This window comes from Xiphias gladius, chromosome 19, assembly GCF_016859285.1.
Source record: "Xiphias gladius isolate SHS-SW01 ecotype Sanya breed wild chromosome 19, ASM1685928v1, whole genome shotgun sequence".
Taxonomy (NCBI): Eukaryota; Metazoa; Chordata; class Actinopteri; order Istiophoriformes; family Xiphiidae; genus Xiphias; species Xiphias gladius.
This window is the reverse complement of record NC_053418.1, coordinates 3,875,928-3,902,405: the sequence shown is the minus strand read 5'-3', so window position 1 is coordinate 3,902,405 and position 26,478 is coordinate 3,875,928. Positions and strand designations below refer to the sequence as shown.

At 40.4% G+C, this 26,478-nt stretch overlaps 1 protein-coding gene across 6 annotated transcripts; it reads left to right on the top strand.

Annotated features, from left to right (window-relative positions):
• The first annotated feature begins 6,442 nt into the window (after window positions 1-6,442).
• Window positions 6,443-25,074, top strand: rufy3 (RUN and FYVE domain containing 3). Of its 6 annotated transcripts, none has more exons than XM_040154724.1 (18): window positions 6,443-6,725; window positions 12,593-12,766; window positions 13,614-13,731; window positions 13,998-14,099; window positions 14,667-14,790; window positions 15,541-15,605; window positions 16,553-16,618; window positions 16,713-16,782; window positions 16,903-16,992; window positions 17,900-17,983; window positions 18,586-18,753; window positions 19,759-19,856; window positions 21,075-21,194; window positions 22,827-22,950; window positions 23,051-23,139; window positions 23,230-23,257; window positions 24,102-24,179; window positions 24,543-25,074. In XM_040154724.1, exons 1-18 carry the CDS (start codon window positions 6,581-6,583, stop codon window positions 24,684-24,686), a joined length of 1,887 nt encoding a protein of 628 aa, XP_040010658.1. In that variant the 5' UTR covers window positions 6,443-6,580; the 3' UTR covers window positions 24,687-25,074. The 6 variants fall into 6 exon arrangements, with proteins under 6 accessions (XP_040010658.1, XP_040010656.1, XP_040010655.1 ...); XM_040154722.1 differs by having other exon boundaries at window positions 6,610-7,166; window positions 23,054-23,139; XM_040154721.1 differs by having other exon boundaries at window positions 6,610-7,166.
• Window positions 25,075-26,478: the final 1,404 nt, after the last annotated feature.

The following is a 26,478-nucleotide window of genomic DNA, read 5'->3' as shown; positions in this document are numbered from 1 at the left end:
ACGAACGCAGGTCTGGTACTCACTTAGGCCCGCTTTGTCTGTTCTCCACAGACAGCCCCGGGGACGTTTCTTTTCGGCAGCAGAGTATTTCACTCTCTCCGCCAGCCGGTCCCTAACCTTGGCTCCGATAAACCCAATGAACCCAGCTCGATGGGTTTATCGATGCTTGTTTGCTGAAAACAGCTGCCTGCTGACAGTGGTGAGACTGAACGTACCGTAAATGAGCCGTAAAATCAAAACAAGGAGCATGAAAGAGGCCAGGAAGCGCCACAAAACCACGGAGGGTCGGCCCTCCGTGGTTTTGTCATAATCAATAACCCCCTTTTAGATCACATATCGTCAGTTGTTCTCGTTAATGTTGGAACACTGATTAATGAAAGCTCACGAGAAACGTTGGGCTACAATAGTAGGATTGTTTCTTGACTTTTGGTGGAGTCATACTGTATTACTGATGACACGGTCAAATTGAGTTAGTCCACTGTTTCAAAAAAAAAATACAAGATTCAACAGCAAATTGTAATTTCAAACTTAACTAAATCAGTCATTGAAGTCCTGGTTTGAAATGTCTTAAATGATCTTGTTTTTAATGCATAGAAGGCAGAGCAAAGTTCACTGCGCTGAGCTGCAGTCTGACTTTTACATATGTCTGAACTGAGATGAAATGTTCGATTCTCTATTGATAATTTATCATTCATGTTTCAAAAGAAGCTACATTAGGACGTTTGGGGCGTTTGCATAAATGCTTCCTTATTCATAGAGACGGTCTGTTTATCTGTAATAAAAACAAAATTGCGAACACTTGGTCCTGCCTCAGAAAAATGATGGTGCGGAACCTTGCGTTAAGCCAATACTTCTATGATTTCTTCCGTCTGGATGACTATGAGTGTATTACATTCATGATGTAAAGTAAGCGCGCGGTTATTTATTATTTTTTGTGGCATGTCTTGTTTCGCTGCTGCGACTGTAATTTTTGCCTGGACTGCGCATCTCCATAAGCTTGACAATGAGCAAAATAATTGAGTCAATAACCAAACACGTCGCACACAATTGTGCAGGTTAAGTACTCGGGCCTGTGCTGTGTGTCACATGTAAGAGCCAAAGTTTCAGTGGGTGAATTCATTGCCATGGTTTTGTAACGGCTTGGAATGCTTGAGCAACGCTTTTACCTGAACATGCCGTAGTCCGAAGTCCAAAGTAAGAGATTGCTGTCTTGGGCTTTTACCTTTGCTACTTAAATTTTCCACAAGTTGAAATTTGTTCTCAAAACAACGTTTTATGTTTTTATTCATAACACAAAATATTGTCAAGGCTAACATCATCGCGACATATCTAAGACAAGTTAGTGTGAGAGGGGATTATCCCTCATACATGAGTGTATAATGCAAAACATGTGCTGTTTTACACATTTACAACCTCAAGCATGTCAGCATTTCCATGTTTTCCCCCATGCACGTCAATGTTGAGAGAAAGGAAGACAGAATAACATCGTGGAGCAACTACATCTTCATTTCACAATTCCTCAGATTTAACCTCAAATCAGATTTTCAAAAACATAAAGCCTATTAAGTATTTGACTTGAGTTCCCCTTGAAAGGAGGCTTGGAGAGGTATTTGCATCAGGTTGTTGGTGCTTTGTAGTTTGAAATGTGTTCTTCATTATGGGACTATCTGATAATGCTGGTTTGATCCCTGATGTCTTTCCACGGGGTTTCATTTTGTGCCAGCTCATGCCTTTCATGGGAAATTGTTCCAGGAACTGTAGACCCCCCCCCCCCTTTCTCTCAGAAATTCTTCAAACCACTTGATGACATTAAAAACTGACAAAATTGTATAACTTGCATGTTTGTCATCGAGCAATTCAGTTAAATTCACCTACTGGCCAGTAAATTTATTTATTTTCACAGCGGTGATACTAATCAGACATTGCCTATTTAAGTTATTGTCAAACTGAATACAATTTTTAAAATTAACTTTTTTTCTTTTTCATGAAAAGACATTTCTATTTGTTGGATTAAACTCTTTCAGAGGCTGGTTTTATTTTATCCTGTCTTATGAGATATATTTATGATCGCTGCCATTCGTGACGTTAGGTGCTTCAATATTATAGAGATTCATCCTTCCACATATCTTTTTTTTTTTTTGATGTTTCTTCAGTCCTCTTATATTGCTGTTTTATTGTATATAATGTTTTGTATCTGTACGGTCTGTTTTTAGTTAGGACAAAGCTGCTGAGCTAAGCCAGGTATATTTACACTGATGTTTTCAAAATGCCCGCATTGGTTAATGTGCAAAGCCCCCTATATATTTAACAATTAAACAATAAAAAATGACAAAAACAGTAGATTCACTCAAAATCTTCAGCACAATTTATCCACGTCTTAGTTATGGAAGTCTCCGTTGACAATAAAGAAACAAAAATGAACACTTGCTAACTTTTTCAATAACTTTCAACCACTCAGTTGAGTTATCTCCTGGACGAATGAGCAAACTCTGTCCCACGATGAGACTAGATCTTGAAATGGAGTTGAAAGCCAGCTTTTCTTCTTTTTCATTTGTTCGTGAAACTACAGTTTGCATGATAAAAAACTGACATATTCAGATTTGACTGACCTTAATTTGTTTGTTAATATTCGATTGCTACTACTGCCTCTGAAGCATACAATGTTAAAAGGCTAAAGGTGAAAGGAATTAAGTTAATGGTGGTTTTATCGGTGCATTTATAAAATGCTACCACCTGAAGTTTTGAATGTATGACCTCTTTCCGACACGCTGGCCATCATCTTCACATCCAGAAAAAAAATAAAGTTTTCTAATATTTGCTTTTCTGGTGGGCTGTAACACAAATGCTCCAACCTGAAATCAGTCATCTAGGCGACTAAAGCAACAACTTTTGAAGGGAAATTCTAGGGATTCTGTGTCATACAAATACCCATCAGTAAACCCCTAGATAAAACCAAACAGGATGCCAGGGCAGTGCTGCTGTCGGGCAAGGGGAAATAGAAATGGATCATGCAAGAGCCGAGATCAAAACCGAATATAAAAAGTGCTGGATAAATGTCCACAGAGGGTAAAAACAGGGATGGGCGATAGGAAAACTTAAAATACTCCAGTTCTGCAGAATTTCATGAAAGCAAAGGGTCTGGAACTGGCTTGAAATCTGTTGCACAACTTGATACTTGGCACTGTTTACCAGGGACTTATTATCAGGTCATGGACATAACATTATCCTATTAGGTACAGTATAAATGTACATTTTCTTTATAGCACTCTGTTGGTGTAGTAGTGACAAAGCTTTGATGCTTTACTATGTACAATATAGTAGTTGTGAGGTTTTGGTAGAAGTAATGTAGCTGGGCTCAGTCAGAGGAACAAAAAAGCCCCTCTTTTCCTGAGCCTCCTGCTGAGACCTGTAGAGACCTGATGCCCCTGTTGTTGTTACAAAACATAGAGAAAGTTTATTTTCACACCTTTTTTTTTCTAAATGCCTATTAATCCCGATTTCTGCAAATAAAATCTGCTTCGTTATATACACAAAAAAATTCTAAAATTTTTCGCTTTGTCATATTGAGTGTAGATGGATGAAGGAAAAAGTGAATTTAAACGATTTTTAACATAAGGTTGCAACATAACAAAATGTGGAAAAAAAAGAAGCTGCCTGAATACTTTCTAAATGCACTATAGCTGTGTTTTATATTTATTACATAATACAAATCAAATGTCTGATTTTAGACAGCTGCTTATTTTACATGAACTGTCTGTTAGAATAACATGGTAATTAATAGTTAATTAGGCTATTGTCTGTTAGTTAGCTGACCAGCTGATACTGTATGTTGCAATATGTTTTATTTAGGCAAGTGAGTAGGCGTTATGTTGCTCTTAAAAGAGTCTACAGCTGTGCTAGCAGCTCTGTGAGGCTCTACTTACACACAGCAGTGCTTTTATGCTAAGATGCTAAGATGCTGATGTTTAGCAGGTGTGATGTTCACCATCTTAGATTAGCGTGTCTGAATGCTACTGTTTGCGAATTCGTACTAAACATTAAGTAAAGCTCACGTTGATGGAAATGTTGTTAATTTTGCAGGTATTTGGTGCTAGACCAAAGATTTTTAACGTTTTACCTGATGATGGCGCCAGAAAAAAAGTGAGGGGGTCACCAAAGTTATGGCAGCTCATGCTGAGGGCGACTTATGCAGCAGACTTTCGTGGCAATTCCTCAAATAGTTGTCAAGAAATTTCATTCAAAACCACAAAAGTCACCCTCACGGTGGCTCTACAGGAAAAGTCAGGGGATCAGCAACATCTTCATTAATTGGGCACCCTGGATATCTGTACCAAACTTCATGCCAAACCATGGAGTAGTTGTTGAGCTATTTCCCTAAAATGTGGACCAATGAAGGGGCCGAGCGAAAAGTCATGAGTTCACCACAGTCAGTAGGATCCATCCTCAGGTGACCATGAATCTCTGTTCATAGAAATCCATCAAGTGGTTGAGACATTTCAGTCTCGACCAGAGTGGTGGACCGACCAACAGAACAATCTCACCGTTGCTGGAGAAATGCTGCCGGCATGGCTAAAAATGTAAATAATGGAAAAAGATGCAAATGCACTTGAAGGATGAATTCAAAATTTAATCGTTGTGTTTGTTGTGTTGTGTTGTGTGTTTTAGATTATTTCCAGGGTGGTTTCGTGGTGTCATTAACGTGTGTTATTAAAAGAGGACGCTAGAGGTACATTGACATACATGCAGAAGCCCAAGCTGTTGGCATTCCTCTCGATCATTAGACTGACTAACTGAGTCTGGGTTCTAGTTTTCATGCTACTGTTAATCTGTAACAGAGAAAGCCTTGCATACTGTAGACCCGAATTCCTTTCAGGTGCACTCAAATATGCACTTTCATGTAATTGATTTAAACATGTTATGAATGCAGACCGTGTTTTGCAATGGTTAATGTCTCAGCGGTTGTGTCTGTAACACTGATTCACTGGGCTTTGCTGAAAAGTCTGTCTGATTTCGTGCTGGTAAACGCGGGAGACAGTTAGGCCAGTTCTTTCACTTGCAGTGGAATCCGACAAGTACCAAACCAAGTCAGCGACATGTCCTAATATGACAACCAAAGTACCTCTCTCCATCTTAAAAAAAAAAAAAACCCTTGAATGAGAACGTTTCTGTCTTCGGGGTATTCTTTCAGACTGTTCCTAAATGTTCTAAATGTCAGATTTGGCAGGTGTAGCTGGTCGGGATAAAGATACGAAGTCAGTAAAATGTCTTTGGAGAAAGAAAGCGCACACTGTACACCGTATTTTCCGGTCTCTGTTAAGGCCCGCGATGTGAGTCCATGTCATCAGTCCTGCGTCTCCCCCCATTATACACTTTGGGTGTTACAACTGTGGCAGAGTTCTCTCCCTTCCTAGAGAGATATACTATGGGTGCTAAGGAGAGAGACAGCTGGTCACAGGATACACCAAAGCCTTTAAAACCAAATAGTAACCCTGTTGAATCCTGTACTTGCTGTCTACTGATATTATTTTCCAGCTACTGTTCTCGCTGTTTTAACCATATCTGCTGTCTCCAGCGCCGTTCCACTGCCTCCCACGGCTCATTGTCTGCGTCACTTTGTACCCTGCACTTTCATTCTTCTGTTGCCTCAGCACTATTCACGAAAGATCTTACCTTAGCACTGGGAGTCCTCCTAAACGGCCCTAAAAGTTAAGAGTTTTAGTGAGGAACAAACAGAACTCCTGAGATAAGAAAATGTTTCATGAATGAACTTACTCACTCTGTTATCAGCGACTGGGGTTTGACAGGTGACCGGTCTGGGTCTCAAGAGTCAGGGAGAGCAAAATACACAATTCATCAATACACATGAGTGTGAGTAACAAATTAAATGAGATAGATAGATAGATAGATAGATAGATAGATCATTGGTATTATAAATACACATTCATAAATCCATGTAGCCTACTCAAGACGTATGGGCTGTCAGTCTGTGGAAGTTATTCCAAGCAGTCAATCTATTTTGTAGCCTGCTCAAAGAACTAGAAAGCTTGTAAAACACTAAATTTATACACCTAATTTTTAATATTCTTCCCCTTTGTGATGTATGACTTTTGCGTTAGAAGTCCTGGTTGTGTTTGTTCTCGTTGCATCTTAAACAAAGTTGTTTTTTTGTTGTTGTTTTTAAAAGTAATTCTTAATTAAGTTGATTTGAGCCACTGTATCGATCGTGCTATTGGCCATTGGTAAGTTACAGGTGTAGTCCAGGCTGGCGTTATTACTACCAGCCGCCGCTGAACGGTGTTAGCCAGGGCCTCCGGTTGTCTGGTAACACCTGACACGCCACAATGGCCCAGACAATTTGTCCGCGTTAAAATGCGATTTTATTCTTTTCCAGCAAGTCGCGCTGTTTCTCAACGTTCAAAGTCGTCCGGTACCGGAGTAGTAAGTAGTCCGTCAGAGAGCGTTAGAAACAGGAGGAGCACAAGCGCTCTGGGCCACCGTCGAGTAGCGCAAGGAATCATGGGAGCGTTCCGGGGATTTGCCTCGGCCGTGGATCTACTACTCGTGTCTCATCTCCCGTCATATGCACTGTCTCGGGCCATGCAAAGGGATCGCTGAAACGCTGACGCAGCGCGCAAACTCTCGCGAAAGTAGCAACCGATTCGACCAAAATGCTAATTCTCAGCTATTTCCGGGTCAGGAGGAGTCTGTGGAGGACAGCACGACAGGTGGAGTGATTACTGGACAGATTTTGGACTAAACGGACTGGACTGTCGACTGCTCTGTTAACCACAGCGGTGTGTGGCCGCAGTAGCTAACTGCTCCTAGCTAGCTAGCTAGCCGACCGCTGACCGATAGCCCACCCGCTGGTCGCATGAAGTAAATTTGACCGGGCGAGGGTAAGAGGATGGCGGAGCGGGATATGCCGCCGGGAGACCTGCCTCTGCAGTCATCTTCCGATGCTTTAGAAAGTTCTGGGAGACAAAACTCCTCAGATGAAAACGGACACGCTGAGAGTCCAGATGACACTCTCTCCCCGACCTCAGTGATTTACTTCAAGGAGGCTTTAAACTCCGCGAACTTGAGGTTTGGGAAGGCTGGGTCGCTGTCACCCACTTCGCTTCGACAGTATGACTTCCAGATTGAGAGAATCGAGTCAAGGCGCAGAAGTAAGTGCCAGCAAACGCTGAAAAGTCCCGATGATCGCCCAGCTGGCAAACGGTATCCTCATTTATAACCTGATGTACAAAAATAAACAACAAAACACAAACTTCGCCTACTGTTAGCGTTGCTAGCTTGCTAGTGTAGTTAGCTAACTTCGGATTGTCCTGAAACCAAAACAACTTCCAAGCGCCTTGTGACTCAAGAAAAAACTGCCAGTGAGGTTAGCTGAGGTTAGTGAGGTAATAAATACCGTCAACTCTCTTGTCGGTTGATTCCTACCCTCAAATGAACATCAGTCATTTTAAAGTGGCACGTCAAATCAGTGGACGTAGCTAAAGTAAACCACGCTGCGTGGTTTATAAACTCCTTTGCGTGTCGTGTTGGTTTGACAGACTTGGTCGACTACTTTGCAGCGCTGTTGTTTACATTTACTGGTCATAGCTGTTGTTACAGTACGTTTGTCACCCACTTTTCGCATGAACTAACCAATCTTGTTGTATGACAGTTATTCACTGCTTTAACTGAACAGAAAAATAAACGAAGATTTTGGCCAACGTACTCCCAACTTGCACCCAATGTTTTCTCCTCGATAAACTCACCTTACGTTGCGACTGCATTATCATATCAGGATGTTTGCACTGACTCTCTCTGCCATATATCATAAGTAAAAGCAAAGTAACCACACACTTGGGGTTTTGAACTGTTGGTGGGACAAAAGGAGACATTAGGTGACATTAAAAAGGACTGGGAAAATTTGATGAACATTTTTCAACCCCCCCCCCCTCCCCCCGACGTTTCATTGAGCAAATGATTAATCCATTAATCGATTAGTCTGCAGATGAATCAATAATGGAAACAATCCTTGGTTGCAGACCTAGTTTCCTGCCTGTCTCTGCCACACCAAAGCATTGAAGACTGTCCATGACAGCGCAATATGAAACTAAATACTGTCTGGGATTTGGTTCAAAATAGAGCTTTCTCCTCTTAGTCTTTTGGTCGACTAAAAATAGTCACTTGTTTTTTGGCTGAGTAAAGTTTTTTTTTTTGCATCAGTCCCTTTACTCTTTTTTTTTTACTCGATTATTTAATTCAGTTGTCAAACTGGTTCTGGCTTCTCAACTGTGAGGATTTGCAGCTTTTCTCTGTTTTATATCGTGGTAAACTGAATATCCTTGGGTTAAGGGCAGTTGCAAAGGAAAAAACAAACAATCTCAATATTTCTGATAAATTGCTTTGGGCACTTTTCACATTTTGGGACATTTTATTAATTGAGAAAATAATATACCCCAACTGATACTAAAGTTTTGAGGCCAATATTACATCGGTAATAGGGAGCTGGATACAGATCCCTTAGATTATTTTTTCTTTTTTTCTTATTTTTAGAATTGTGACCAACACATGCTAAGCAGGACATTTTTCAGCGTAAAAATAAACATATTAATACGAGTGCTTTTTGGTGGACAAAATATGTAATCATGACACTGTTTGTGAATTACTGCAAGCATATTTTTAGCATTTCCATAAATTCTTGTTACTTATTGGCCAACATATGAACAATCCAATATATCTGCTAATATAAGCCACTCAGCTAATATCTTCCAATATTTTGTCTTGGCCGGTTTAATGGTCCAGCTCTTAAAAATAATCTGAGGTTTATCGATAATGAAAACAGTTGTTCGTTGCTAAACAGGAAATGGTCTGGGCCTAGACCACATTGACACCTCTGCACTGGTCTTTAATAAGCATTAGGTTTCAGGAAATCCTTTTGCCTTAATCTGTGACAGAGCAATAATTCTGATTAAACTATTTGACTTACAATACTTCTTTAATTCCATCAGCGAAGCAATTAGCTAAAGAAATTCTGATTATTTATTATAGGTTTGGTCAGCCCTCATTAGACCTTTTACATAGCACTTTTCAAACATCGATATAATAAGTGATTTGCAAGCAACCGGACACATAACATGACCTAAATGTCATCCCCTCATCACATCATATGGGTGTTCGTCTTTCTTTTTCTGATTTTATAAGAGGTGCATCATTTTCTTTTCCTAAATGGAAATTAAAATAACACAATAACCATTTACATACAGGACATTTGGACCTATTACTGTTGTTGCTCCACTGATACTGGTGTTTCGCTGTGTTGCCTCGGCTAGATCAATAATTGCATTGTCAAATAACAGGCCTCTTGCTCCAGGTCAGGGGACGCTGTTGATGCTTGAGAGACAGACGAGTCCTCTGCTGCATCATTAGCATTGGCTGAGTACTCTGGGGACCCCCATCCCCCTCCTTTTTTTTTTTTTACGCATGCACCATCTGCTCACGTGACAGTGTGTTGCTGTACCCAGCACTACTGTCAGCCATCTTGGTTAACACCCACCCAGTGCATTCACTGCGGTGCACAGGCAGTCCAATCAGAGTGAACCGGTGTTAAGCTGACCGGAGGAGGGCTGTGATTTTTCAGCACGGTGCTCCCTTGCATTTTAAATTCCCAGTCTGCACAAAAGGGATAACAAGAGGTTGAAGAGGAGGAGGAGGTGGAGGAGTAGAGGGCAAGGCAGTCTTTCTCAAGACAGCAGCGTATTTAACTCAGTTGTTACAAGGAGGAGAGAAGAATGCAGGCATAAAGAGGAGGAAACGCAGCACCCTTTCAAACACCTGCTGAAAGCTGCTGTGGGCCTCCCCCATCTTGGCCTTTTCTCCCTTTTTGTTTGGAGGCTCTTTTCATCCACTCTGATTTCCTCTTCTCTCTGACCTGTTATTTTTTTTGGGCCTTCACTGGCTTCTGGAACAAAAGCTACTACGCCTTTTTTCCTCGGTGGTGTTGGTTTTGCCTCACATCAGCTGAGTCATCATGTCTGATCTGACGCCTCAGAGCGAAACCCCGACTCCCACCACCGACAAGATCACCCAGGCCGCCCGGGAGACCATTTATCTCTGCAACTTTCGCGTGTCTGTCGATGGCGAGTGGCTTTGCCTTCGCGAGCTCAACGACATCTCCCTCACCCCAGACCCAGAGCCAGCCCATGAAGGTAAATGTGACAGATTAGCTCAGCATCCGAGGAGGTTTGTTGGCATAGTGTGATCTCCGGTTGGGGCGTGGTGGTACACAAGGTCCCCAGACGCTACATGTTTCAACCAGCGAACTGTGGTAAAGTGTCCTGTTCGAGCTGTGTCATGATGGATTTCAGGGAGAGGGTTTGATGTCCCTGACACTAACACAGCAGGATGACGCTGCTTGTCAAAGCCAGGGATGGGCTACAAAACAACTAGGAAGTGCAGGTTGTTATGTCATGAGAATTTATTAGCTTGTAGTAAATCAAATTTGACAACAAGTATTTGATAGATAATATTTGGTGTCTGTTTTCCTTAATCGTTGGAAATATTAGTCACAGCAGACAGGTTTGCATTTTGTTTATTAGAAATGTTTTTTTACTCTCAACGAGACTAAACAACACGGGATACAACTGAATCCAGATATTAAAATTTGGCAGTGCTTTAAACAGATATGCATTTGCTGCTGTATTTATTGTGTTTCTTTGGTTTTGAATTTGATTGAGAACACAGATACTGCTGTATCTGTTTGTAAGAGATGAGGAAGAGAGACTTCCTCATCTCTTGCCACGCCTTCTCTCTGTACAGACCAGGCAGGTTGGCAGGTCCATAGTTTTCCCAAGAAAGAGAAGTAGTTCAGACTTTTCCTCAGCCAGTTGGCAGATTCAACACTGCAGCACGTCACCCTTCAGCTCTGAAGGAGGATTTATGCTCTACTCTAATGATATTACAGAGGACCATTAACAGACAGATACATTTGTTTTGATAAAGTCTTGTGTCGTGAGTTAGATGACCGCGTTTTCTTATGAGGGATGATCGATATTTAATTTTTTCACCTGGCAGAGGCCATTTCATTCCAGCTGATTCTGATATTTCCCTGCAGTATTACCACAGTTTGCCTGTTAAACTTGAACCTTGATGCTTGATGTACAAGTATTTCAACTCAGTTTTAAGTAACATGTAACATTTATTTTGGAGTTCACTTTTCACACATCTTGGTTCTCACATTTTGTGTGTGTGTGTGTGTGTGTGTGTGCGCGTGTGTGTGTGTGTGTGTGTGTGTGTGCGCAGCAGGGGGAATTCTCGAATGCTTCCTTGTAAAAAGCTGACTGTTTTTAACTTAAGTGGCTCTCTTATTGAAAGGGGAAATCTGACTCCCTTTACTCATCAGAGTTTTTAGAAATGCAGAAATCATGTTGAAAAAATATATATATATATATATTTTTTTTTTCTCACTACAGACAGGCTTGTTGTTGGTATTCCAGTAACTATGTGAAATAATACATCTAGCATTGACCTGTTCTGTCCTGTATTGAAACTTAAATCATGTTGGAAATTTTTGGTGTTTATGTAAATCTGGATTTTCATTTTTTAGCATCTGAGGCATTTAACATTTTATTTTTATTATTACTGCACATCTAGTGATAAAGTTAGACTTGTCTCTTATGTGATATGAACTGAATCAGAATCAAGGCTTTCATGTTGCTGCTTGTTGTCTTCAAAGATAATTAAACAGGAAAAAGAATATTCCTGATTAACCAGCTGCCAGCTTTCATCCCAGTATTTAATGGCTTGGGTGTGTAAATTGTAATGAGGAAAGCTTTTCTGTTAAAATCAGTGCTATTAAATGAAAGTCCTGATCCAGATTTACACCATTGTAGCAACAATATATCACATTTTGTATGTTAATTACCTTTTGGTTACAGTCAGTTTGTGCTGAAAGTCAGATCTTCATCTTCGTCATCAAGTTCATGCAAATGCAAACCACAGATCAAATGTATGAATGTTTAATAATGTAAACAGATGCTGAAGGATAGTATAACCCTGTAGATCTCCTGGACTAAAAGCCTCTCAGAGTATGTTGTGCACTTACGTAAATAATGTATTAGCTACACGACGTATAGATGGATCAAACCAAGCATTAAGTGCTAACTGTATGAGCTTTGGCAAATTTTGCTAATTTAACTATTTTCTTTTCAAAAATATCCCTTGTTTTAGCTTTACATTAAGAATGTATGAAAGGTTTTGCCGTGTTAGGTCCTACAGTCAGTCTTAGGTTTCATACTAAAAGATGAAACAATTTTTATAAGGAAACAAAACCTTTCTTCTTCTCCAACTTGTCGGAAAGCCTGTTGGTTTTTTTTCATCTGGACTTGTATCTCAATGTCAAAACCATGTTACTGTTACTTCCTGAAAAACATTTGATCTTGTAGTGAAGAAGGAAATACAGAAATGACTCATGATTGGTGCCCCCCCCCCCGACAGCTCTTGATAAGTATAGCTCCTGACTCATTCCCGCTGCTAGATCATTGTCCGTGTCAATATTACTATGAGGACTTTAAGGAGCTTTCCCTGTTTTCTTGTCTCCCTTCAGATCCCAAGGATCCCATTGCAATCGAAAGGCTTAACTTGATGAACATGGCCAAGCTGAGCATCAAGGGCCTGATTGAGTCAGCTCTCAACCTCGGACGCACGCTTGACTCCGACTATGCACCTCTCCAGCAGTTCTTTGTTGTAATGGAGCACTGTCTGAAACATGGGTTGAAAAGTACGTATATCACACTTCGCACCATCATCTGTTCGAAACCGCACGATTGGTGGCTCTTTACAGGTCTGTAAAGTTTGAAAATCAAAATTTGGGGTCTTGACCACTTTGGTAGCTGTCCCTGGTAACTGTTTCTATGAATTCAGCCACTAATGACTCGTTTTCCATCTATTAATCTGTTGACTATTTTACAGATTAGTCAGTTTATCCAAATGATTAATTTTCTTCCAAAAAAAACCTTTTCTGGCAGGCCATCATCCAAAATAGCGCCCGTGTGCTTCTGTGGTATGCCATCGAAACTTTGCACACCTTTTTGTTTTGTGATAATTTGAAGTACTCCCATACTATCGTAGCCTTGGGTCTTTGGAAACTTTTACACTGAACAGAATTAGACTCTGCCCCAGTCGCCATTTTCTAAAACTGTAGCGTTGACTGGAGCCGAAGCATTTTAAAACCTTTTTTTTTTTTTAAAAAACGATCCATCGGTTTAAAATATCGATATGGATGCATTTTCAGCGTTGACATCATCGATTGCAGCTACTAATCACGGCAGCCCCAATTCAGTCCCGGAATACATATCGAATCCACAGTTTGTGTATTTGTGAAGAATATTTACAATTACGTTATCCAGTAAAGACTAAAGAGATCTAAAAGGGACTAAAATGACACATTTACTGATCACAAAAGTTCCGTATTTACTGAAGTCAGTGTACTTATTTTTGTCTTTTCTGGACACTCTGAATACTTCCTGTTTAGTTTCTGTTGTTTATTTAAGTCCAGTGTGATGACTCAGTGACCCAAACTCCTTAAAATTAAAACATCTCTACAAACGCTGTCTCTCAACCATCAGCTAAGAAGTCCTTCCTGGGGCAGAACAAGTCATTCTGGGGGGCGTTGGAGCTGGTTGAGAAGCTGACCCCTGAGGCAGGAGAGATCACCGCCAGTGTAAAAGACCTGCCTGGCCTCAAGTGAGTCTGTTATATAATTTCCCTAAAGAACGTACACAGATTTCTCCTAGTCATAACTTGACAAAATATTTTATTCATATTTTAAATACTTTTTACAAAAAGTGTGCACAAAACAATGTCATAAAAAGAGCATGGGAACTATTTGTTTTGGCAAAAGTTAACCCTGCAACTCTGTTATTAAAGATTGTAAGGGGCTGTTTTTAATGTACTGTGTTTCGGTTGTTACGTTTCAGGGGTATTTATGTCCAACTTTGTTTTGATTACAGAACTCCTTTAGGAAGAGGGCGTGCCTGGTTACGACTGGCCTTGATGCAGAAGAAGCTCTCCGACTACATGAAGACCATCATTAACAGAAAGGACCTGCTCAGGTGTGTTTTCTATCACACTGTGTTGAGGCCCAGTGACATCTAAAATAAAACGTTTGCCATTGTTTTGCCATAATTATATTTCTTTTTCCACCGAGAAGTGTTTTAGCACATGATGCAGATTTCGAAAGGCTTAAATATGACAGGGTTTCTGCAGGTCTTGAAAAGTCTTAAAAAGCATTGAATTCAGTTGTCTCAAAATAAGATCTTAAAAGGTATTAAAAAGTCTTAAATTTAATTTTACAAAGGTCTTAAATATTTTTTTCTCACCTGTCGTAGACTGTAACATTAGTTATAATGTATTTGTGATTTAAGGGACGTAACAGAGCTCGGAAGTTCATCAGCTTAAAATGGTTTAGTCAAGATTTTAGCTAAAACTTAAATTAAGTTGAAATAATCTGTTACTTTTGAATTTGATAATCCATCTTTCACTTTGATTGCTTATCCGATTCCAGGTCTCAAAAGGTCTTAAAAAGTCTTAAATTTAATGGTGAACCCTGCTGAAATCCCGCAAAAGCAGTCCTCGGGTCCGACAGTGACAGTAGTTTAACTCTCGCCTCCTATCTGTAGTGAATTCTACGAGCCGAATGCCTTGATGATGGAGGAGGAGGGAGCTGTCATCGCCGGACTGCTCGTCGGACTAAATGTCATCGATGCCAATCTGTGTATGAAGGGAGAGGACTTGGACTCTCAGGTTAGTCTGCTTTCACTTCCACAACGACACACAAGAAAGAGCAAAATCAAATGGGCACAGGAAGGAAGGGAGGAACATTCATACTTCTGTGTTCTAACACACTGGTGTGGCATTCATTTTTGGTAATGCTGTAACCGTAAATAAAGACACCAGAAGCCGTAAGCAAGACAGTGTGCAGGATTTTTCATCACTTCTGCTCAAATTTGAGCATTTTAAGTTAAGTGTTTTGCATCTCAACACCTAGATGCAAAGATTTCGGACCTCTGTACCATTATTCCATTATCCATTGAAATTCACTACAGCGCAGTTTTAAAACAAGCAAACCGTTTACCCAAACTAATCAGGAATCTCTGCTTCATGCTGTATTAGTTGTCAGTTTGGGAATGAGGCCAGAATCACTGGAAGGACTGGCAGGTTGCCGGTTTGTCATCAGCTGTCTAAATCAGCGTTACTCTAAGTACAGTGAAGTGAAATTTCTCCTGCAAACAAACCTCTTGTTAATTTGAGGCTGACTGCATCCAAACCAGGACGAAGCTTTTCTTGAGTTAAAATGCAGTTCAACATGATGCGTTGAAAAAGCCCTGCACATCCTAAATTATCTGAGTGCAAACATAAGCAAGGATCTTTGGGGAACACCATGTAGTCATGTTATTTTTTTTGCATTTTTTTGTTATTTTCCGTGAGAGCTGTAGTGTGGTTTCTGTTGTCATTGATTTTTCTCTTTTTTTTCATTGTAAATTACCTCTACAGGTCGGGGTGATTGATTTTTCGATGTACCTGAAAGACGGCGGACACAGTAGTAAGAGTGCAGAGGGGTGAGTGCCGCTTGCTGATCTTTAACCCAAGTGATTTTCATTTCAGCCCGTTGTAATCAGTCAAACTATCAACTGTAGCTACAGTAAAGTCTGGGCCTGGAGTATGGCTGTCTTTCTTCCTCTTTCTCTTGTCCATCGTGGAACTTCTCAATATTATTTTAGCTTTACTTTTAGCTCTGATCTTACAAGGTGTCGTGTGGTTTATTTTCCTAGGCTGGCCATCAAGTAAATATTTGCCTTGCCATTGGTTTCAGGGATTTGGCCACTTATTGTCTGAAAGTTAAGAGGTAGACACTGTAGATTAGTTTTGACCTTAAGGCAGAATGTATTGGTTGCTTGTTTGCTTTGCTGAATTTTGTGAGGATGAGATGAGTCAAGCAATAAAAACAGTTATAAAGAAAAAAACAGTAGGTACATCGGGGCAGTTAGTATAGCCAGGGTACAGACAGTGGCGTCGACGAATGTTTTGTTTCGTACGACCAACAGTTCAAATCCCAGAAACATTCTTACAAAAGTGTTACGACAAGGGGAAGCAGAACATTGAAAACTGACTAATCGTTTATCAAAACGGTTTCCGAGGAATTTTCTGTCGATCAAGTAGGCGATTAACGATTAACAGTTGCAGCTCTACTAGTATGAGACAAGCTTTCATTGGTGATTTAAAAAATGTTCAATACAGAAAATAATTTTATTCTGTTTACTGTTAGTGTTACTCTTGTTGCTGCACCAACACGCTCTGCTGCGTCCTTTTGTCCAAAATATCGACCTTCTTTCAATCTAAGTTGAATTAACAATTGATTGTTGGAATTATCATGTATGAACACAAACCAAGGCGGCTAACAGCTAACTACATGTTGTTGTTGTTGTTTTGTTTTTTTAAACGCTACGATGTCTTTTCTTCCATCTTCTCCCATGTTTCATTCATCTTTCTCTCTCTGCTCCTTCAGTGACGGTCAGATCACAGCGATTCTCGATCAGAAGAATTACGTGGAGGAGCTGAACAGACATTTAAGGTTTGTCAGAGGGACCGGCTCGCTTCACCCCCTCCACCTTGTTCAGCAGCTCGCCGAGCTCGATGACTAACGCGATATTTCTGTCTGCTTATAGTGCATCGGTAAATAACCTCCAGGCAAAGGTGGACGCTCTGGAAAAGTCCAACACAAAGCTAACAGAGGAGGTGAGTCTTAGAGTGCAGCTTCACATAGTGTAAAAACTTCAGCCTTGCTGCTTCTCTGCACAGCTGCAGGGATTTTTTGTTTTGTTTACAGAGCTGTTTTGTTGACCTTTTGCTCCACAGCTTGCAGTGGCAAATAACAGGATCATCACCTTACAAGAAGATGTGGAGAGAGTAAAAGAGGAGAGCTCATATCAGCTGGAGTCCAGAAAGGTGAACGGAGCATCAGTTTAATTAATAAAATGTAATTCTTTTAAACCAAGATAAAGCATCGCACGAGGATCCTGCCCACACTCTCAAATTGGGACTTTTTCATCACAGATGTCATCCAGACACACAGTTCAGAAACACAGCTGCACTGATGTGACACACTGAAAAATATAATGATTCACTGAACAAAGCCCAGCCAGGCCTTAAGATGTTCTGACCTGGTCCAGGTTGTGTATAACAAGTGAGAGTCCTAGATTATTAGAGATGGTTCACATACATTCAAGTACTGTTCTCTGCCTTCAGACGATTCACTCTGTATTGTTAAAGACGACCACTGAGCGCCATCAACGCAGTAAAGAAAGATGGTATTTTTAGCTCGGTGAAACTTTAGAAAAGCCTTAAATAACACTTTACGACATTAGTGTGCTTACTGTTTAATTCTATGGATATGGATATGTTTTCCTTTTGGCCGCTCATGTTACGGCCGTAAAAGCATCGATTGAGTCTTGAAGGTTAAGATGGAAAGTTTTCGTAAGGCCAAAGACTTCATTAGCTATCGACAAACTAATAACAGGCTTTATGTTCAAATGATGTTCCTTTATTTGTGTGGATTGTCGAGCAATCTGACAACTATTTTCAGAGACATTGTGCTGTAAGCATACTCTGTGTTTTAATTGAAATTTAAACCAAACTTTTTTTCTCAGGCAGACACATTTCCAATTGGCCTTGTAAACGCATTGATTTACTCGTGGGTAGAAAAAAAGAAGTCTCTTTCTATTTCCTTGTCAGAAATAGAAAGGCTCTGAAGTTAAATATCTACATCATACAGTGCCTCAGTGCATCTATACTGAAATAAAAATTGGTGCTTTTTTTTTCTTATTATATGTATCTACATTCCTGTTCTCTTCAGGCGTTAAGAAGCGACTCGGCAGCAGACGGACAAGCGCTGGGTGAAACACGCAAGCAGCTCAAAGAGGAGACTCTGCTTCGATTGGTGCGTTTAAGGCTCCTGATGATGATTTGTTTAGCTTTGCGTAACTCTGTTGATACTGTCGTCGTGAACTGCACGTGTAGCTGTAAATCCTATCACAGTTTATATTTGCTGATAAAGTTTTATAGTGGCTGAAAAATGTATTTTTGCGTCGGTGGTTCCAAGCACACATGCAGGTGGCACTTCTGCCATTTCTCTTTTAGTTGACATTTACACAAAATATGTTTAGGGACAAAGCTTTTCAAGTTTATGTTAAAAAAAAAAAAAATCAAATATCTAATGTGCAAAACAGTCTGAACATCATTTAATTTTAGAGTCATTGGAAAATACACAAATTTCACATACTAGTCTCTTCCCTTTGCATTTAGGTAGTAGTTATGTTTGAAACCTTACTTTCTTTAGGTCTTATTCAGCCCTTTTTTGTTAACAGTGCTGATAGTAGCTGAGTTAATTTGTACACTTTAATATTGAATTTCCTGCAGTTACAACCAAGATCTGTATACATTTTTTATTTATTTATTTTTTGGTTGAGAAAGTCTGAGCGAGCTCTGAGTGTCCTCTGGTTATGAAGTGTGCATCTGAAGTTAAAGCCGATGTCTGCGCAGGATGTGGAGAAGGAGCTGGAGGTGCAGATCGGGATGAAGCAGGAGATGGAGCTGTCGATGAAGATGCTGGAGAAAGACATCTGTGAGAAGCAGGACGCTCTGGTGGAGCTCAGACAGCAGCTGGAAGACCTTCGTGCCATCAACCAGCAGCTTGGCCACAAGTCACAGGTAACGCCACGTTTCTGGTCCTTCAGCTTCACCACGTCTGTGCAGGAAGCCCTCTAGCTGGTTTGTCTCTATGTTGCCTTTTCATCCAAATATCGGCATCTGCTCCTCTTATTTGACGTGTTTATCTGTGACATCGGCAATACATTCTTGGTGCTAAGCAGCCACCGCTGTGGTGTCGGTTGCACAGAGATTAATCAGTAGTTTATTTGTGTGCCTGTAGATCATTACTGGACAAGACACATTCAAATCCATCGTCCAGAAAATATCCAGAAAGGTTTTCATTAATTTACAGACTGAGGTCACTATTGTGTTGTTCAGCCGAGGATGGCAAAAACAGTGACTTGTGTGTAAACGCTGTGGACTACAGTTTAAGACAAGACGGAGAAGAACAGAGGTGGCGAATACTCCATCGATCGGTTATTTCAAATCACAATCTCATTCTTTCTGTGTAGATTGAAAAGATTTGCACTGCATCTGTGATAAATGTCATTTTAGAGGGTTTTATTGCTCTGAAAGAACAAAGAATTCAGTCTGGAAAAACCAATTTTATCCCAACTAGTTTTCCTGATCAGACACCGTCACTAAGAGTGTGCAAGTACTGGTGTGCAAGTACTTTGTAGAATTTGTTACCTCAAGACTTTAACTACTCGAGATAGTCGGGAAATGTCACAACTTTGTTTTACCAGATACGAGTTTCAAGATGATGTGAAAACTTTATCTACAGCTTCTGTATTGTAGGTCACTCTCGCACTCACTTTTGGTGAGCTCCATCTGATGGCCAAAAAAGTTTAGTAACTGAGTTCAAAATTCTGAGGCTTTCACTGTCCCAGCTGTTGTAGTTAAACGCTGGTGAACAAACAAATTGAACCAAATACAGTGTTAAGCCACTGAAACCAAAAAGACGCACCAAACGCTAGTCTTTCTCCGGACAAACCGTTCGCATTGAGCTATAGTTGTCGACTTGAGGAAGGTCACCAGCTGACTAACATGGCTCATCTTCCTCAGAGCGCAGATGCCAGCTCTAAACAGAAGAGTGAAGTCATCGCTCGCCTGGAGGAGAAAATAAACCAGATGTCAGGGACTGTAAAACAGCTGGAGAACAGGTGAGGACGACGCCACACTTGGTGTTTTTGAATAATTATTGCAGTAGACAGATGCAGTTTTGGAATGGTATCACTTACCTGCAAAAATCTCTTACCGTCCTGTTTGTCATTTTTCTCCCTCACTTTCATTATCATTATTTCTTTTCGTCATTTATTTATCCTTCTTTGAAAAAACTTTTTTTTTTTTTTTTTTTTAAATCAGTGAGAAACATTTTGTGAAGCAGGCCAGAAACCTGAACTCAACAGCGGGGAAGCTGCTCCAGCTGCAGCAGTAGCGGAGCCTCTCCGCTACTGCCCGCTTTCATAAATCTGAATACAAACATACAACCCTGCCTAATATAGAAATAACCGAACTAGGATGTTATCTTTTCTGTACGATGCTCCTTTGTTGTTGAAAATAAAAACCATCTTCCCACAACCTCCTGCAGTGGCTCTCCAGCATCAGCTTTGAGTAGTGTGGACTGAATCGATCCTTTTAGCAGCCCTCAATCCTTGTGTTCTCTGACAGATGTCTTCGCCGCATCAGAGTTATACTTTTATTTGGTAGGCATTTCTTAAAAATACCCCATTAATGCTTTTTGGCAAAGGTAAGACGAGAATATGGCATGGTGTCTGTAAGTCCACTGTGGACAGCTCTAAGATTTGATGGACTGATGATGACCTATGTGCCAATGGACACATCCTGGATATTTGGGCGCTAGTGGACGTGCTGTAATGTTATTCCAAAGAATTGGACCAGTACCAGAGACTGTGCTTGAGTATTTTCAACCAACAAATACTGACAGAATAAAAAGAGGACAGAATCTGAACAGATGTTTAGGGACTGATATCCAGGGGTTTTGCTGTCATTTGGTGATCCACATTCAAGTGTCGAAAGGCCGGGACAAGATAGAGTAAGATAAAGTAAGAGATAAAGATAAAGCAAGAAGGAAAAGGGCAAAATTAATTTATTAATTTTGAATTGTATGTGAGCATAACATTGGTGTAAACTGTAGTAATAATTAGGCTAATAAAACAATAAACAAAAACAGCCTGCTTCATCTTCTTTGGCTAAAGTTTCCCTGTTGTCCCCGTTGGCTTTCAGTCTTCAGATCTTTTTATTATGTTTGTGTTTATTTTAGTTTTAGTTTTAGAAGACATCCCTTCCCGACCATGTTTCTTTTCATCGAGTTTTTTATTTTATCATAAGTTTATGTTAACTCGCTCACCCCAAACCAGATGCAAACAGGCTGAGAGGGAGAGGGATCTGGCTTTAGAGGCGAACCGGCTCTTCAAACAGGAGTTTGGAGACAAAATCGAGAGTCTGCAGGTGGAGGTGGAGCAGCTGAGGAAACACAGGTAAAGTTTGAGAAAATGGCAACAGGATGCTGAGAAACAAAGCTTTTGATCTGTCATTTTTTTAAGCAAAACTGGTCATAAGCTAAAAACAATCAAATTAAAAATACGTCAGTTAGCCACACTGTTGCCCTGGGTGACATGTTCCTTCATTACAACTTGTAGTTTATTTTGAGTCACTCCCCCACACACACACAGTCCCTGTGCCACAAATACTCACTGGAGCATTATGTGCGTATTAATCCGCTCGCTGCTGAAAATAGCCCCCAACAAATGCACTGTTTCCTCCTGTTTGAGTAACGCCTGCTAAAAAACTACAGTGCCCAGCTGTGAATGTGAATGAAACTATATATTTGTTATTTTTTTAGAGTTTATTCCAAGCTTTTCTGAGAAAGATAACCATTAATTATGACTTTTATAACCATGGGGCCTAACGTATGACCACCTGTTTCTTTAGTAGTCTGGGTTCCAGAGGATCCATTTTCTCTGTATACATTTAAAAAATCCCGGACACATGGGATTTTCAAGGCTCTGAACTAGCTACAGATCCTATCCCGGCCTGTTAACGCTTATGCAGTATGTGAGAAATGGAAATAGAGGCAAAGCTGTGTTTTTTTTTTTTTAAATGTCTTTAGAGGAACAGACATTCTTGTCCCATAACTGAACCACTCCCGGCCAGTAAGTACATTTTACATAGCCCCACAAGGTCACACGGTAAGATGCCATTGTTTGTCAGTCGTAAATATGGACAAGTCGAAGTTGTTTGTCGCTCAAAATAAAGTACATCCTGCTTGAAAGAGAAAAACCACAGCTGAGCAGGTGCAGTAGCTAGCTGATGGTACAATTTAAATCTGCTCCGAGTCATGGCTCGATTAACCTCCCAAAGGGCCCCTGGGCAAAAAAAATAGTTGTTGGGCCCCTGTTTGCTTGATAACTAATTTATCATTTATTTAAGTCTTTTTTTTTTTTTTTTTTTTAAAGAAAAAATGCCAAAAAAAATCACTTGTTCCAGCCTTAAAATGTGAGCACTTGCTAGTTTTCCAACAAAACAAATTAGCACATTATAAACTAAAACAGCCAAGGTCTTAAAACTAGATTCTGACACAGTCCCTCTGCAAGACTAAGATTCACAAGATAGAAAATTGCTTCAGAGATGTAGTGTCGTGCTTCACCAGCAGCCTGGGAGTAAAGGTGGAATTTTTAAAGTTAAGTTGGCATCAGACTGAAATTTGGCTTTTGTAAAATCGAGCCTCACCGTGGCTTTTATAGAGTTAGTTCATGGCTGCTAATAAACATTCCTGTGGTATTTTTACCTTGTGGAACCTGAAGTTTAAAATCTCTAAAATTGCTCTGGTTGCTCTGGAGCACCCTTTGTCATCCGCCAGATTTCCCGCCAGCAGATCCCATGTCCCAAATGTAAAATGTACCAGAGGCTGCTAATTTTATAGGTGATGGTTCTGTCAGTTTACGTTAAATCATTTGAGAATCTTTCTGCATTTTCTTTGAAGATTTTCTCTTTTTTTTCCTTTTTGATGTTAATCATAATTAGTCTGGTAATTTGCATTCTGCATGTCTTTTTATTTTATTTTAATTTTGTGTTTGCTCCTTTGCCTTTGGTTAATTTTGGTGTTTCAGGTCTAATCTGGAGCAGGAGCTGAGAAAAGAGCGAGAGCGAAGGAGTGAGCATCATCTCAACGCCGCATCCAGACAGTCCAGTACTCCTCGGAGGGAGCGCAGGCTCCCGGAGAACATACCAAAAGTAAGTCTGTGCTCACGTTTATGCTCAGGTGAATAACAGTCGAGAGCCACGGTAGAGCTGTGTGCTCCGTCCTTGTACATTACGAGTGTCTGTTTTCCAGCAGCAGCTCCCAGAATCCCCATCCGTCAAAAGGGAGAATGACCAGTTACACAGTGGACAGGAGGACAAAACCAGTCTGAGCTCCAGCTTGTAAGTAGTTCAGACTCCTCAGTTTTAGAAAAATCGGTAATGTTACGGGAAAACGTTGACTTTTTTATGTCTCATTTCTCCTCTTTTAAGGTCCTTGTCACATCACGAGGATGAGCAGGTGAGGATTTTACCTTGAACATTGACCTGCATGTGAATTGATTTTGACCACATATTCAATTCTGAAGAAAACCTTGAAGGAACCTTTCAAAGTCAAGATTTTCAAATTCAAACGTTATGTTTATACAAAGACAAATAATGGACCACTTAACATAAAGTAACAATCGTCTGCTGCTCCCATCTCCCAACCCGGTCTCCTAGAAATGATGTTAGAACACAACTGATCAGCAGCAGCCGATATATTTTGAAGGGAACGTAATGCCAACCGGATTCCATTTTCTATCACTGAAATGAGGAAATGCTGTTCATTTATGTATGTGGCAAGTTGCAAACACTTTCATAAAGAAAGACTCGGTAAAATGTTCAAAGATCACGGAGATCGTGGGGAAAGATCGCGGTCTGGTCTAATACTGAAAAAGTTCCCTCTGACTTGAGACACAACCTGTTTATTTACACTTAGCCAAAACCAGGATCTTCCCCAAACCTTGACCGCTTTGCTTTTGCTGTGTAATCCTAACCACAGACAGGAGTCGGGGTGTGAATCCCAGTCTCTTTGCCCCTGCCATACACCCTGACCTGACACCCCCCCCCAAACGACGAATCCAGCGCGGGTTCATAAATCTAGCGCCTCATTCATTCAATCAAAAAAAAACAAACAAACAAACCATAATCCAGGCAGCGATTACATTTGTCACCTCAACGTAATTTGGAAAACAATGTGGTGATATATGAGGGAAACATCATTGCAACGGGGAGAACTAGCACTGGAGTACAGTGTGTCTTCACACACCGATATCCAAAGATTTAATAAGTCAGTGCCACGTTACTGTTTTGATTTTCTGCAGGACGAGTCATTTGTGGAGATCAGTCAGCCCTCCATGTGTTCGATGTGTGAACAGGACGAGTCCCTCCTGAAGACGAAGGTACAGGGATTTCTCACTAACAGTTTTTAGACATTTAGGGAATTCTGAGAGCTCATGGAGTTCAAGTCCTGTACTTGCATGGTAACGAAAACATCGCAAGACCTGATGCCTCATGGTGAGATAATCCGAGGGAAATAGTTTTTTTTAAATATGTTCTTATACATTTGAACTCAAATCAAAAGCATGCTGGCAACCAGCTACCAATTTTAATGCAAGGTGTGAGCATTTTTAAGGCAAATTGTAATGTGTCTCTAATGTGTTCTGTCACGTTTCTCCATCAGCTGAAGACACGGGCGTTGGCGTTTGAACTGAACCGACCGTGGTGTTACAATCCTGTTTTTTGTTTTTTTTTTCTTTCTCCAGAAACAGTGTAAGAACTGCAGCGGTGTCTTCTGTGAGAGCTGTGTGTCCAACGAGCTGCCGTTACCTTCCTCCATTCTCCCAGAGACTGTGTGTACCGCCTGCTACTCTCTGTTACTCCAACAGTACGCTTCGACACCGACATGAGCCGGACGCCGACGCCACGACCAGGCGCATTGGAAACCAGAGGCATTGAATCGTGAAACTGGCACTGCAAAAATGCACTTTTTCGACTTCACGGCTTGAAGTCCCATGAAAGATCGGAGTCCTGCGAGTCCTGAGTTCCGTGGGATATTTTAAATACTTTTAAGTCAGCGGTGTCCAAATGTGCAAATGTGTGCCATTGAGAGTTGTGTGTTTGCAGGTTTTTATTTTAGTCAAATACTGTCGTAGTCTTAAGCCCCCTTTTCTGTTTGAAAGTGCGTGTTGAGCTGCTGTGGTATTTTTTTTCAATGGAAACCTGCATTTACACAGCTGAAAATGGCACCTGGTTGGACATTGTTGACGTAAAAAAAAAAAAAAAAAAAAAAAAAAATACAGGAATCATCTCATTCGTTTAAAAACTGACTGTCCACGAAGGTGGATTATTGATTAAAAGGTCAACTGACAGTATTTTTAACCTCAGTTTTAAAAGACAAAAAAGGAAAAAATAGATTTTTCATAAGTTTAATCACATGCACATCAGAAAATGACGTATGTGGCCATGAGTTAAACCTCAGTGTTCGCAGGTCAAGCGTGAAGTTACACACACACTTGTGCTCAACGTGGCACCAGATTCAGGGGAATACTGACAAAATGAGTCAACACCAACAGTTGTGACCAAATACAATGATATAAAATACATGTCAATATTTTTGGACAGACTGTATGTAAAAAGCTTTTTACACAATATAAGATTGTTGGAAAATGTTTATTTCACTCAGTCTCATGAGTTCAGAAAACTGTAAAACACAAAATTTCAGACCAGGAAAAGACAAATATTTAAGTTATATCGCAATGTTATGACAACGAAAATACTAGATTATATATCTATATATATATATATACATAGAAATATAGATGTATAGTCTCTTTTCACAATATCGATGTGTTCAAGTTCAACGGTTGGGAAATATGTTTATTTGCTTTCTTGCAGAGAGTTAGATGAGAAGATTGATGCCACTCTCATGCCTGTATTATGAAGCGACTGTCACAGGGGAGAACAGCGAGCCAGGCTCTGTCCAAAGGTAACAGAAGCCGCCTCCCGGCGATTGACAGGTTACATCTCGTTTCTTTAATCCGTATAAAAACGACAACAGGAAAAAGGTGTAAAAAAACAAGGGGCCGAGGATTTATGGGGGTTGTGAACCGGACTATTTCTTGGCCGGGAGCGGTAACATCCTGAATTCTTGCGTGAGGTCGGACTCCATGAATTTCTTGTCATTTTCACACATAACACTTACAATCTTACACATATTAAAGAGGCAGGATATAAAGTGTTAATCGGTGAGTTTTAAAGGCGCCAGCAGGTATTTTTTTTTAACTTCAGGCGGAGTCAGGCTAGCTGTTTCCCCGTTTACGGTGTTTATGCTAAGCTAAGCTAAGAGGTTGCTGACGGCAGCTCCACATTTACCGCACAGATCTAAGAGTTGTGTCCGTCTTGTTAAGAAAGCAAATAACTTATTTCTTTCCCAAAATGTCAGCTGAAGATTCTGGGCATAATATTTATAATCTTTCCTGTCGCTGGCATTAATAGAATTACTAAAAATCCCTTCAGAGTCTGGTGTATCTCAAACAGTGCGGCATTTAGATTCTAGTCTGGATAATGGAACTTTTTCTGGGCGTCTTAACACATCACTGCACTTTTAAATGCATGGCTCTGCCTGACTGGTTTGCGGTGGGTGTATCAGTGTATCTTTATATAACGGCTGTTTTTATGTTTTGTTGATTTATATGACGA